A 14,737-nucleotide genomic window follows, 5' to 3' on the forward strand; every position below is an offset into this window, starting at 1 on the left:
AGGGGCTAGAGCCTAGTGGCCTTCAAGCTCGGACTTCCAGGGTCAAGAGACATCGAAGATCCTTAATAGCAATTCTTCCAACAGTGATAGAGGGTGCAGTAGTTGGGATGGCAACAATCCAAGAGGTGATGATCAGTTTGTTGTATCACTTGGATGGAGTCAATACTTGAGTCTACTAGATGGTGACAAAAACCAACCAGTGAACAATTTCACGTGTGACTACGTGGTTGATTCTAACTAACTATATGTCCTCGAGCGTGTCAATTCGGTGCCGTAAAGTCCGATGGATCAAAATTGATTTGCAACGGTACTCTTGCTTTGCTTGTGAATTACTAGATGATGATATTGAAATTAAATGAGTTGCTTTTGTAATTCGTGTTTATTCATGCATGAACGGACTAAGCTGCCTTTCTCAAGAATGAGGAAGGACTTAGCTATAAAATTGGTGCAATATTGTGTGAAAACTCATGAGGATCCCGTGCAAAAGCTATAATTTTTACCATGTCCTCAGTTTCTCCAGTCGTTTTCTACGTACAAAGAAATATGGAAACTCAAGCTGCTAGAAAGAATTTGGCAACTTTCCTTATGTAATTCATTACTCCTTGAGTATTTTCTGGCTAGCACAAACTCACCCCACTCATAAAACTCTTAGATTCTAACCATATGTGGCAGCATTTCTTCCATCTAGTTCATCTATGAGGTAAGCTGCAAGCAAATTTTGAACAATGAGTTGTTTTAGTCCTTTCCAACTTCCACACTAGTCACAGCTGTTGTAGTAATTTCTAACCATGATTCTTTGGCATTTCACACATAAATGCTCATCTAAGAGTTAAACATAGAACATTTTCACACTGGCAAAATGATTATACAACTTATTACTGTACGTGGTTATTGCCAAGGTGTCTCTGTTGTCAATTGGTCACCTTATGTAAATACGCAGTTGTTTTTTATGAAGACACGGTTTTCCTGTCCATGTAACAGAGAAAAACCATATAATACTGATTATTATACCTGGTTGTTTTCTTATTTGCGATGTACTACACGCCTTGGAACCTTTATCATCAACATCTCCAATTTGAATTTCCAAAATGTAGAAGAGAAACACAAGTCAGTAAAGGGTACACACGTTTTGCCTTGGCACGCTGGTAGTCACTTCGCATTGCAAAATCTAGATAAAATAAATCTCAAAACCTTGGGTCATATAAACGTGAGTTTGTCCCCTCTAGTTCATCAATGAGCTAGGCTACAGATAAATATTTAACAACCAGTTTCTTTTGCAGTTTCCAGGTTGCACAATATTGAAAAGCTGTTAATCGTAATTACTAGCCACGACTTGTTTCCATGGTGCATCAATACAAAGACGCTACGTGTTACCTGCCAACCACCTGTATTACAGCAACATTCGTCCAAACCCAAGATCTACAGAGCAATACAAGAAAGAAAAACGCTCAAAACTTGCAATTATTCCTGTTTGTTTTCATATCCATATTTGTCACACTTTACAAGTAAACCGTCCATTAGCTCACATAAGAGTCTGCATGCTACTTTATTTTCTATCTACTAATAAAAAATAGACGTAAAAATATAACTACAATTACAGCTAAATGAGCCTCAAAGCCCACAAACCCGGCTTGCTTGCATCCCTAGCCACGATGTATCAATACGATCGATCTAAAACGTTAAAAAAATCACTATTTGAATTCAAAATGAAGGGGTTGAAAAAACACAGGCCGGACCGGAGGTCCATTTGCCTTGGCACGAAAGCAGCCAGTTGATCGTTCAAAACGAGGGACAGAGCTCAATGATACGATCAGCTAACTGAAAAAGAAAAAAAAAACGAGGCAGAAATATCTCCAATCAAAATTACGTGTGACATCACACCGTCGTTAATCCCGAAATTACGGCCCTGACTGGACTGGAGTGACCGCGGTGAAACCACGAGTCCTGCACGCCGCCGCCTTTGCCTTTCCCCACCCCCAAAGATTTTACCATAGTTAAACCACCCCCACCACTCCGGCTCTCACGTGACCTCCTCTGACAGGCGGGCCCAGTACACACGCCGCGCAGCCAGTGGCCGTCCAGCGGATGCGGCGGCCTGTGGCGCCGCCCGCGGGAATCTCCGATCCCTCTACGTCGCTTACAGGTGGGCCCGACCGGTGCCGTTGGAAACCTCTGCCCGTTCGCTAGCTGTCGTTTACAAGTGGGTCCAAGAGAATTACTGCCTTGGAAAAATGTACGTACGGGTCCAGGTAGTTAGAGCTGTTCGCTGCTGTAAACCAGGAGGAGCATTTACCCTCCAGATTTACCAGAATCCCTTTACAAAATTCGAAACGCATTTCTTTTTTAGAAAGAAATAGGGAACGGGCAGAAAAAGGCTGGAGGAAAATCGGCAAGGGGGGAAATTGGGAGGGAATAAACAAAAATTCTGGTTTCCTGAAATGGGCTTGGAGATCCTATAAAAGTGGGGCGGCCTCGGTGTGTTCTCAGCCAGCCTGCAGCAACAAACAGCAAGCACAGCGAGCACGCAGCCACGGCAGGACACACGGATCACCCCCCCCCCACCCCACCCCAGCCTTCCTCCTCCCGCACCACCTCACCGCTTCGCCTCCACCACCGCTCCCGGCCCAAAAGTTGCTCGCTTTTCCCCTTGCTGCCGTTCGCCTCTGGGTTTTGGGGGAGGAGTGTTTTCTTGGTGCCCTTTGAGGTTTAGCAGGTTTCTTGAGGGGTTTTAGGCGGAGTTTGGAGCCCAGTCAAATGCGAGTGGAGTGATGCGGGCCATGGAGGATGGGGTGTTCATGGCGGTGAGGCGGACGGAGCACGTCCAGGTCACCTCCCGGGCGGTGGAGGTGGCCAAGGGGAAGGAGACGGATGGCGGTGCCGGGCCGAGGACGGTCAGGGTGTTTTGTGACGACTACGACGCGACTGACTCGTCCGGTGATGAGGAGGAGGAGGCCGCCGCGCGCCGGAGGGTGAAGCGCTACGTGCAGGAGATCCGTCTGGAGCCGGCGGTGAAGGAGGTGGCTGCCGTGAGAGTCGTCGCGGCGGCGGCGACAATCTCGGCGAAGCCGAGGGTGGTGGTCCCTGGCAGGAAGAGGAAGGCCGACGGCGAGCCGCGGTTCCGCGGCGTGCGGCGGCGGCCGTGGGGCAAGTACGCGGCGGAGATCCGCGACCCGTGGCGGCGGGTGCGGGTCTGGCTCGGCACCTTCGACACGGCCGAGGAGGCCGCCAAGGTGTACGACTCGGCGGCCATCCAGCTGCGCGGCCCTGACGCCACCACCAACTTCGAGCAGGTCGGCGACGACGACGTCGCCGTCCCCGCCGATCGCCTCCCCCAACCTCCGGCGGCGTCCAAGAACGCTTCTTCCTCCGCCACCTCCTACGACTCCGGCGAGGAGTCCCACGTGGCGGCGGCGTCCCCCACCTCCGTCCTCCGCTCATTCCCTCCGTCCGTCGCTGCCGCCACCGAGGACACCTGCAAGAAGCCGTCACCGCCTTCCCGCGCCTCGGTCCCGGAGACCGACGAGTCCAGTGGCGTCTTCGGCTGCCCCTTCTCCGGCGACGGCTTCGCCGGCGAGTTCCCACCACTCTACACCGACTTCGACCTGCTGGCCGACTTCCCGGAGCCCCCGCTGGACTTCCTCTCCGACCTCCCCGAGGAGCCCTTCTCCCTGCCCGCCTTCTCCGCCGGCGGCGAGTGCTCATCGGACCGGCAGCCGTCGCCGGTGAAGTGGCAGCAGGTGGACGACTTCTTCCAAGACATCACCGACCTGTTCCAAATCGACCCGCTGCCCGTCGTCTAGCGCACCAACTGTAATCACCGAACTAGCGTCGTCTAATTCGGCCAATTTTGTTTGCATTTCGTCTCCTTCTCTTCTACTATCTTTTAGAGTAGGTGCCACCCCTGTCAAGGAAGAAGAAGCCGTGCACCGGTGTAGGTGCCACCCCCCGTCAAGGAAGAAGAAACCTTTGATGCTGGGCTCTTTGTTCGGTTATGGTCCTGTTACCGCAATCAAGCTATGAGTAATTAGCGATTCGTTTCCTTAAAATTCTCTGCTTGCTGTTGGGTTGTAACGTAACGTAACGTCGCGACGCGTCCGGCCGGCGGCGTCGGTTCCCGATGCGGTCCCCGATTTGCTCACCTCCGTTCCGATGCGCCGGCAAGATTATACTAGTATTTTGGTTGCGTTTTGCAGTGCAAGCAGATGGGGAGGGAAGGCCCTGGTGGTCAGTCAAGAGGAGCGCCTGACAAAAGGGGTTTGGGATAAGGAAAAGCTGCCCTCTTTTCTCGTGGGGAGAGCAAGAGCTCAGCGTCAGCGTGCGTGGGCGGCCTCGCCTGCAAATCCCTCGCCTTTCTCTTAGACTCTTTTGACTACACAAACAAACACCTTCCATTTCATTTCAATCTTGAAGGGGAAAAAAAATCTAGCTTTTGAATTCGAACCTTGATCGATCGATCGCTACCTAGTATATGGAGCGGAGCGTTCCGGTGAAGCATATGTAACGAGACAAACCTAGAAAAATAGGCGAGAAAAAGGGGCAAGGAAAATGAGCGAGCAAAGGTATAATACCAGTGTTGCGCACGAAGCAGGAAGGATACATGAAAACAGGCGTGTTCCCTTTCTTCGTGTCTATTCTTTTGGAGGGGAAGAGACTGAGGGGCTCCTTTCCTTTGTCTTTTCTTTCTCTTTCCAACACCGCCTCTTTTGGCCGGAGGGCTGCACCGGCGAGCATCTTGCTCACCTGCAGCTGACAATCTGCTTGTTTGTCTGGCGAGGGAGGAGCTCGAATTGATCGGGACGTCAGGGCCGACAAGGCCGCGCGTCCAAAGATGTTTTTAGCGGCTTGGACGTGCCGATGCGTGCCCGTGGTGCCTCTAAATACCAGAACCCCTCTGCTCCGCCGCTGACGGGTTGGCCCCAGAGAATTTTCATCAAATTGGGATGAGGCTAGTTGGTTTAGGCTTCTGATTTTAGGTTTATTAGAAAATCTGTGTTTTTTATTTGTTTGAAAAGCTGTTTTTAAAATAGGTTATTAGTTTTTATAATAAATTTTGATTTCTCAGCATATAGTTTTTTAAAAACGTCTCTTAGCGAGTTTTTCAATTTTAGTTATTTTTTTTAAATCAGTCTTTCGTCTTCTCAGAAATTATTTCTTCGAAACTCGGTTTATTCTAACTTTTGACTTCAGTTTCGGATAGCAGCAGAAAATACAGCAGAACAGTGTACTACTTACCTCACTGTTTGGAGCCGTATCGTATGCCAGTGTACGATGGCTACTAGTGTCCTCGGTCCTCCATCCAGCAGCGTTTAGATTTGGTTCCTGGAGGACCTGTCTGTCACGTCCTCTCTCTCTCTCCTTGGTCGTCGTCAGTCTCGTGTGAGTCTCTGACCCTCTCTATGGCCTATTGGCCTGCCTGTCTGGCTGTCTGTGCCCCTGTCCTTTGCAAGCAAGCTAAGGTGTGCCACCCAACGGCCGGAATTTCTCTCTTCTCCCCAGCAACAGCACAGGCCGCCTCAGTTTGTCTTGTGATCTTGTCCAAAGTTCAACGAGAGGAGCAGTCGCAGACGCAGACGCAGGGAGGTTGCGTGCCAGGCAAGTGAAGGCGGCACGATTAAACGGGCGACGCGGAATGTTCGAGCCGAGCGACCGCCTGCCGCCTGCCAGCCTTGGAACTCGACCGAGACATCGTGGCGGCGACGGCGGCCGGAGCGAGGTCAATCCGTGTCGCCGTCGCGTCGGCCAGGTGTTTCGGTCGGCACTGTTGCTTAGGCGGGCGCACACACGTACGCTCCGAGGCTGTCTGTGTTTGAGTGCGGATCAAGTTAGCTTCGTCTGCTGCGCACGGTCCAACTATTACATGGCCTCGTGTTGGTTGATTCCTACCACTGCAGCAGCGGCGGCTTCATTTCTTTGCCGAGTCAAAATTTCGGGGTCCAGCACCGGCCACGAGCCATGTGTGTTAGTGTTATTGATCTCTGCCTGGATCCGGCGAGAAAAACAAAGCGCCTCCCTGCCCCACGTATTTCCAGCATTTTAGGGTTTCTTCGGTAGAGTTTTAATTGCAAGAATTTTTTTAGAATAGGTTACTGCTGGCTCTAAAAATTTATAAAGCTGAAGATGACGATATATCGGAGGGAATAGGTTACTGCTGGCTCTAAAAATTTATAAAGCTGAAGATGACGATATATCGGAGGTTTATAAGTAAGTCATCTTATTTACATTTTTTTACTAAAAATAAATGTTTAAATAATTTTATATTAACTTTATAAACACTAAATTTAAAATAAAACTGGGAGCTAGTGCCCTGCCAATCAGATTCTTACTTGCACGCTCTGGAAAAGCTACTCTCTCCTTTTTTGTGCTTGCGGTTCAGATTTGTTGGTGAAACTTGATGTTACCAGGAAATAAAAGGTTTCAGTACGAATTTATATCTGCTGGAGAGAAGCGTGACGCGGATGTTGCCAAAAAGGCTGGCTTTTGCCTCTGGAATGTTTCTGTGAGTAGTCGCCGCGTCGTGGGTGATCCACAAGCTTTTTAGTGCACGAGCGATGAAGTGCTCATGAACATCTCAAGATATTTCTCGTCCAAGCTACTAGAGCAGATATAGGACATGTTCCATCAGTGAGCGGAAGGGGATCGTGTAGAGTAGTTAAGCTATGATGAGGATTCCCTTACCCATACTGTTGCGCCCATTCATCTTGGTTTCCATGTCTCGCTTTAGGTAATCCAACGCACGCTAAGCTACCAGATAACCTGCCAATGTGTCTCGCCTCAACGCCGCTGGTCAGACAGACAACGCCGCATTTGGGTGTGATGAGAGAGGCAGGCATCTAACCTAAGCATGCTAGTCCTAGTCAGAAGCTATCCCCATTGGATGATAACCCCTCCAAAGAAACAAAGAAAGGCCTCGAAAGGTCGCGGCTATGATTCAGCCTACTGCCCCATCACTACCGCAACCCTACCTCGATTTACTAGTACTCCAAACTGAAAAAGGAGGAGAAAACAGGCACAGAGTTTGTGCCGGCAGCTGGGCTGTAGGAATACATGCACTCCTTGGCCTGTCATGCGAGCGAGCTCTGCAGTGCAGACCTTTGAAGATTGCAAATGGTCAGCAGCATGCATGTGCGTGGTACGGCGCATCAGATGTGCCTGTGCCCGGCCGGTGATGTGGTTGCCGGATGCGGCACGAACAAGCAAAGACGACGCAGGCAGCCGCCCGGCCGGCCGGCCGCGGTTAAACAAGAGGGACGGGAAAGGGACAGCGCTGCCTTGGCTCGGGGCAGTAGTTTTGTCGCGCCCCTCGGCACGTTGCTCTGCTCTCCCGCGCCTGTCGCCTAACTAGACTGTATCCCCGACGCACTTGTCAAAGTCTAAATGTCAAACTGAACCAATGTGACCACGACCCAATCCAACACTCAAACTTTCAAAGGTTTCAGAACGAGGATGGGTGTTGCATCAGATCACAGCCTCAGCATGCATGATATGTTTCAAAGTGGGTCACTGCAGCAGAGTCGGTTTGTTGGGGGTTTTTCTTCTTCTTTTCCTTCGATGATGAGCCGGTGATGCCTCTGCACACAAAGCCACACCGCCGGCGGGCCGGCCGTCGATGAGATTAAAATACGAGACGCCGTGCTCAGCCGAACGTGCGTTTTTATTCGAACCAGCCGCGGCGTCTACTTCACGGAACCGAGCTGCCCGCGGTCGTGCACGGTGCACGTGTGGCCGTGCTTGGCTTTTTCGGCCATGCCGGCGTGCCGTGGAGTGGAGCCACGCCGACCGACGCCGGTCACACAACAGACGACACTCGGATCGCGCTGCCCCTGATTTCGTGAACCAGAACTCAAGGCAATTGATGGAGCAGGTTCCGAGCTCTCTCTGCCTGCGACGTCCCTTCCCCATGTGTCGACGATGCTGTGCATTTCGTTAACGGTCTGGCCTGTCTGGGATCGGTGATTCGTACCGCTGCAGACCGTGCGGTACTTCAAAAAAAAAGTGCCATATCTGCAGATTCCAGATCGCGTTTGAATTTGAATTTAAGCTATCTTGGATTCTTGGTCCTGTATTTTTAAGATTTATCACTGTTTTTGTTCTCTATAGATGACCAGATGGTTGCTTGTCCAGCAATTACCGGATTAATTCAGCAATTTATTTTCGAAACATGTAAGCATCTGTCAATGGCATAATAGAATTTGAGAACCTTTACAGTACACCATGATACTAAATGGTGAAAAGTATTATTGTTGTGATCCAACCGTTCATTTTAGTAAGTATTATTGTAATTATCTTGATACCCTTAAGGGTAATTACGTCATTGACTGACCGGATTTTGGACCTTCGCCACCCATCATCGACCGATTGACGGAGGGTGGAAACCCTAATAAATAAAATGAACAGAATAAGTGAAAACTTATCTGAAAAATAAACTAACATTTTGACCTTCCCTAATTAAACATATAATTTACAAGTTATCATAGTTTTTTTTCCAATCCTACCATTATGATACCCATGATATTCTTTAATGATCCTCATGATACTGATGGGTGATAGAGTATCATTGGGCTAATCTAAACCACCGGATGAAAAAAATAGACGGCATGCACTCATTTAGGTGTACTGTAAAAGTCCTCTAGAATTTTTGTTACAGCACTTGAAAATCAATCATGTCTGCCAAAAGAAAAGCTACTAGCTCTGAATTCCTGCAAAGGCGAGTCGCTCAGATCTAGCATGCACTTGAAAGGAAACTTCTTTTATATATCTAATATCTCTCACTTTTCTTTCGAACCTTTGCAGAGATAACATCAAATACCAAGAGACTCCATAATTCCGAATCATAATCTCCAGGAGCTATCTATCTTATTTGACCTATGTGTGGCCCTCTGGTCTCACCTTTTCCTTCTTTCCAATCTCAAGTTCTCAACTGATACTTGTATTTGTGCTCAGTTTATCATCACTCGTTAGTTACAATTAGCACATAATCTACAAGTTACTATATAACGGTTTTTAAGAGATTTTCATGACTAGACAAAATTCCATCGTACCGCTACGTACAATAAGAGTTGTTGGTCCTGTGTGCGTTGAGTAAAGCACACATATCTTCTTTTACAGAACGCGTGATCAATTGTGAGCTGCCGATATAATGAAGCAGTAACATCGTTTCAATAGTCTGAAAAGTGAAAAGCCTGGGGACAATGTACTAATCAGGTGCCGAAATAAATCAGGTGCCGAAATATCTTGAAAAGAGGAACAACAACTACAGCATCCATGCGTTGGTTGGTATGTAGGACATGGACCACGTAATTGCGGCAATTTGGTGGTGGTCCTTGTAACCCTCCTAAAAACACTCAAAGTGACACTCCTTAGGCTATGGTGCTGATTATTTTTTTCAGAATAGCTAGAAACAAGCTAGTATCTGGTGATGGTGATGGGAGGAGAAAAAACAGTTGAGCTTTTTTCCACATGTAAGTTGCTAGAAAAAGGTCAGCTAAAGTTCTTGCCCCCAAAAGAGATGAACATATCATGAGATATGATATTAGCAAATCTGCCTTGTATCAGCCTGAAAATTACCAGCTGCTGCTAGGAGATGCCCAAAGAGGCTTATCTTTGTGGCTTTTCAGGAAAAATCTCAGTACCTTCATCGCATCTAACTAACTTCAGCAAAGGAGCTATACATGCTATGTACATAAAGGCTAGACTACAGTTATTGTTGGATAAAGTATAATCAAGTGTGCATAGACATCTTCACCAGCTATATATGGGTCAATAATTTCCCTAAAATAAAATCTGGTAGATAGATTTTCAGTTTTCGGTCAATACTCAGAACTAGATCTTTGACAAATAAATGTTCTCTTTTCTTGATTTTGTTCTGTCAGCAAGAAATAATTGAACTGATGCTATTACCTCTCTGTAACCTGTAACTGAAGCTAAATAATTATAGTTCAAAAAAGTAACTGAAGCTAAATACTGAACTCTGAACAAAAACTTTTTTCAGCTTGTCCAGGGAATGTGTATCATGGACCATGGTACTTTAGAGAATGCAAGTACACAGCCTGATGCTAATCTCTTGCAAAACAAACCACAAGGGTCCAAACAAGAACGGACTAAGAAGGCCATGCTACCTTTATCCAGCTTCCTCACACGGCTTAGCTCACCAAGACATAAGAGTCTGTTTGACCAGCCCTACGGCATCTTCAAAGTTGAAAGCTTTGGAATTGGAATGTTACAAACACCGTTTTTTCAGGTTAAAAATAGGTTTGGTACCAGCCTTATAGCTCGCCGGGTTGTGGTCCTCTGTGATTCAAACTGGGACCTTTATGGCACATTTTTTCTTGGAGAAAACTGCACTTTACTCTATGTTACTTTCTGACTTTTTTTGACAAAAATTGCATATAATGCCATGCTACTTTCACTGATACATTTTGAAGTCATATTCAAGAGTAAAATCCTAGAGATGGCGTGCAAATCCTGTAAGTAATTGTTAAGAAGAAATCAGGTAAGATTTTTTGTGAGATGAGAAGAGCTCCAAAACCAGACAAGCAAGCGAGAACAGAAGAAGCCAAGCATATGAAGCTCACTTCAATCTTTTGAATTCTCTCCTCTACCCTCCTCTCCTCTTGTAAAGGTTTCTTGGGTGTCGGTCTCTTTCACAGTGCAAGCAGCAAGGCCCTTTTGAGGGGAGTAGGCACTCTCACCTAGGCTTCTTTCACATGAATGAATGGCTCTTCTATTTGGCATCCCCATCCCCAAAGGAGCAACAGCACACGAAGCAGGGAGATGAGCATGCATTGGTGATGCATTCTTGGCTTTCTTGTTCCAATTTTCTTCACGTTTCCTTGCTATGCTCTTGCTGTGGGGGGTTGGCTGGGAAGGCGTGTCTGCTTCAATTGGCCGCTTGCATTGCATATGCAGACTGTCATGCGTGTCTGACTTCTCTCATGTGAGGGATGGTGCAGTTTTCTACCACTCTGGCCAGGCAATTCAATGCAATTGGCAATTGCAGAAACAAGTTATTAGCTCAGCAGGATTTCTTTTTTTTTTGGTACCTTTTCACCATGTGAGCAAACAGGGCTCGTCCTTTCTGGTTACATGGATTCATTATACCATACTGAGAGATACTGTCTCTCTCTCTCTCTCTAGCAGCTGGGGTACAGCAGGCTTGCACCCTTTGGCAGCTACTAGGACTCAAGAGCGCTGCACTGTACAGTAGTCTTCATTGGATTATATCCCTGGTGTGAGTGACAACCTAAACCTAGTCGAGTGGAGAATGAGATGGCAGCACTCCATCTCCATAGGTGCTGTTTGACTGAACCCAACCCTACAATAGTGTCAACTCAAGATGAGCAGGAGATTCGTGGAGAAATTTCCGAATTTTACAGTGCTTCGTCCTACTTTTCCTTCGCTTTGAGCCTTTGAGCTCTGTCCTTCAGCCCACTAGCTCTGAGCCTGGGCCTGTGAGCAGCAGCGCGCAGAGAGCTGTGCATGCGAGCAGCTTCAGCTGGAAAGAGGATTTCGCGGCTTTCGTTCTGCGCGAAGCAGGCGTGCAATGAACCCCAAATGCACTGCACATGCCCATGTAGAGCTAGCACTAGCAGCTTTGGCTCTCTGCGCGTGGTGAGTCGCACAGGTACTTGCAGCTGAACCAGATGTACTCCAATCCTCCTATTGGAGAGCTGGCGAGGGACCTTGGAGAGAGTTGTGGCAGGTGCAGATGTCATTGTGGCTGCATCATCTCGGAATTTGCGAAGTGTTCTTCTTGATTAGCGTGTAAGAGAGTTGCTGAGCCGTGGATTATCTCCTGCCAGACATATTTGCATGTTCGTTTAGCTGAAAAAGGGACGAGTAGCAACAGAGCAACACGTCACCGTCGCTGGCGCCCGGCAGATCGGCAGGAGGAAGGGGGCCACGGGACGGGCGGCGCGGTGGCTCTCGACGGCGACAGGGGATGATGTCCGTTGGCCGGACGCCGGCGCTGGAGCCCACCGTATCTCGCGGGGATCGATGTGGGTATGACGCCGTATGCTGTCGCCTTCCAGGCAGCGATAGCGACGGCACAGGCGCAATGAGGGGCAAGGAGGATCCCTTCGGATTTCGGTACCTAGGTTTCGGCCTCAGCCTTGCATACCTGACTACCTAGGCTACTCTAGGCTACTCGTGGTACTTTTGCAACGGCCGATATTCGCTCGAAACTAGTAGAAAATTCATGTTGCGACTGTTTGAAATTCGCTCAAGCAAAGCCAGGCCTTTGAAATTCGCTATGCTTTCAAATGATCATTTCGCCTAGTGCTATTGGAAGAGGCTGACAAACTAAGTTAAAATGTGAATTAATTTATTTACTATGAGTGATCGATAAAGTTATTATTTTGGTTTGATAATTTTGTGTTTGTATAAAAATATCTATATATTGAAATTGTGATCATATCTAACCAAAATTAGAGAGAAAATTATGTTGAAAATTTTTATCTCTGATTTTAGAAAAATTGTACATATCGAAAGTTTTTGGTCCTAACCAGAAGGTCCGGTGCTGGGATTTTGTGCACATCGGATCATTTCTTGCAGAGAATTTTTTTTGGAATGGTTCTGTGCTGTATTGAACATTGGAAGTTCCGATGTTGATACCGGAAGTTTCGATGATGACGCCGGGTCATTTCTTATAGAGAAGAATTTTTCGGAGGGTTATGTGTTGTACTAAACATCGGAAGTTCCGGTGTTGATACCGGAAGTTCCGATGATGACACCGGATCATTTCTTGCAGAGAAGAATTTTTTGGAGGGTTACGTGTTGTACTGAACATCGAAAGTTCCGGAGTTGATATCGGACGTTCTGATGATGACGCCAGATAATTTCTTGTAGAGAAGATTTTTTCGGAGGGTTATGTGTTGTACTGAACATCGGAAGTTCTGGTGTTGACACTGAAAGTTCTGGTAAGTACTTTGAAAGTTACACCGGATGTTCTGGTGAAGAGCCCAGATAGAAGAGGATGTTACATACACTGCACGTTCCGGTGTGCAGACAGAAACATCTGGTGTTCACGATTTTTTCGGGTTGTATTGACAACTAAAGATTCTTAAGTTGGCTTGACAGTCAACGACGAGATCGAGGCTAAGCGAGATGCTTGGTGTCGGACGATCAAGGAGGCTGGACGAAGTCAAGGGTGATCCTAGCAGTACACGTGAAGGTCAAGCAAATTATAAGAGACGGATGAAGTTGACGTGTTGAAGAAGTTAAACGAAAGGGATATCGGTGCAAGTGATAAGGCGGTCCGAGGAATCAGGAGCGAAAGAGACTTGCCAGCTGTCAAGATCGTAAGATGTGGTTCACGTGGCATCATCGCGAAGCTAAGTCGTGAAGGCGTCATAGCCATTCGATGAACGGAGCGAAAAATAGATCAAAATGTCACGGTAGTAGTTAAGAGGCCATTGTAAGCGAGAAGTATTTTGGAAAGAAGGAAACTGAACATCTAAGAAAGCTCATAAGACCTATAAATAGAGGGATATGACTGTTATGAGGGAGGAACCAGTCACTTGAGCACCTTGAGTCATTCATATGAGAGCTTGTGTTAGGATTTTAGAGGAGAGAAAGAAGAGTGCTTAGACTATTTATTTGGTGAGAGCTGTGTGAGAAAAAAAATCTTTGTAATCCATCTAAAATAGGACTGACCTCTGCAAGCAATAAAATTTATATTTACTCTTGTGCTTGTATTCACCTCCTAGTTTCTCTCTATTGGTTCCTTTGCAAGTTTTTCTTTTTTCCGTTGTGTTTTCGTTCTGATTGTTGAGCTAATTTTTTTTTTCACCTTGTAAAGTTGTTCTTCTTGTTGCTAGAGGCATAAAATTCACATACATATGTGTACAAGTGGGTATTGAATTCTATTCCCTTTAGATTATCAATTTGGAGAATTCTTCTACCGGTGATCTTTTCTTTGTTTTGAAGGTTTTTTTTTTCTCAAATTGCTATCTTTTATGGTGATGACCTATAAGATGGGTTTCAATAGAAACTAGTGTTCATATACATCCACGAGAGCCATGTGTTTTTCTGGATATTTTCTTAGCAACTTGATTATCTTCGATTTTACTTTCGTTGTTGGTTTTTGAGATACGTGAGGTGATAAAAGGAGGTCATCCATTTTGAAAGAAATTAGTAAGCCGTATATTCACCATCTCGAATCATTATTCTCGATCCTACAAGACCCTAGGTGAAATGATGAAGCCAGGCACTCATGCAGAGTATCCGAGTCATCTTCGTTGGTGGTGGTGGTCTCAGTCTGAGAAGCGATAGAGAAGACAGGATGATGGATATATCCTTCCTAGCCATGGGTGGCAACGGCATGAGCAGCCCCTGCTAGGTGCTACAGTAGTACACAAACCACCACCACCACCGCATGGAGCATGCACAGGAGAGGACCGCCCTGTCGGCACAGCGAGAGGACCGTGAGCACACACAGCTGGGGCCTGGGGGCGAAGAGAAAAGCAAAGTGCAGTGTCTCCTTGTGCGCTAATGCTATGCTACCATCTCTTCTCTTCATGTCCGTGAGTGCAATGCTGCTTGCTATCTTTGGCTCAGTTGGCCCTTTTTGGAATGGTCAAGGGAGCCGCCCAGTGCAACCGCGAGATCCATATTCGGGCAGGCATGGTTGCTCCTGCCACTGTTGTTGGGACTTGCTGCTAGTTTGGGCCCGTTCCAGAGGGTAATAGTGATTTGATTGATAGTGGGAGTGCCCTCAAGGACAACCATAAATAAACGC

General features: G+C 47.1%; 1 protein-coding gene across 1 annotated transcript; it reads left to right on the forward strand.

Moving 5' to 3' along the window:
* Positions 1-2,503: 2,503 nt before the first annotated feature.
* LOC133924590 (ethylene-responsive transcription factor CRF1-like) lies at positions 2,504-4,026 on the forward strand. The gene has a single exon (XM_062370232.1). The coding sequence runs from the start codon at positions 2,769-2,771 to the stop codon at positions 3,798-3,800; it is 1,032 nt and encodes a 343-aa protein (XP_062226216.1). The 5' UTR covers positions 2,504-2,768; the 3' UTR covers positions 3,801-4,026.
* Positions 4,027-14,737: the final 10,711 nt, after the last annotated feature.

Source organism: Phragmites australis, chromosome 1 (assembly GCF_958298935.1).
Source record: "Phragmites australis chromosome 1, lpPhrAust1.1, whole genome shotgun sequence".
NCBI classification, from domain to species: domain Eukaryota; kingdom Viridiplantae; phylum Streptophyta; class Magnoliopsida; order Poales; family Poaceae; genus Phragmites; species Phragmites australis.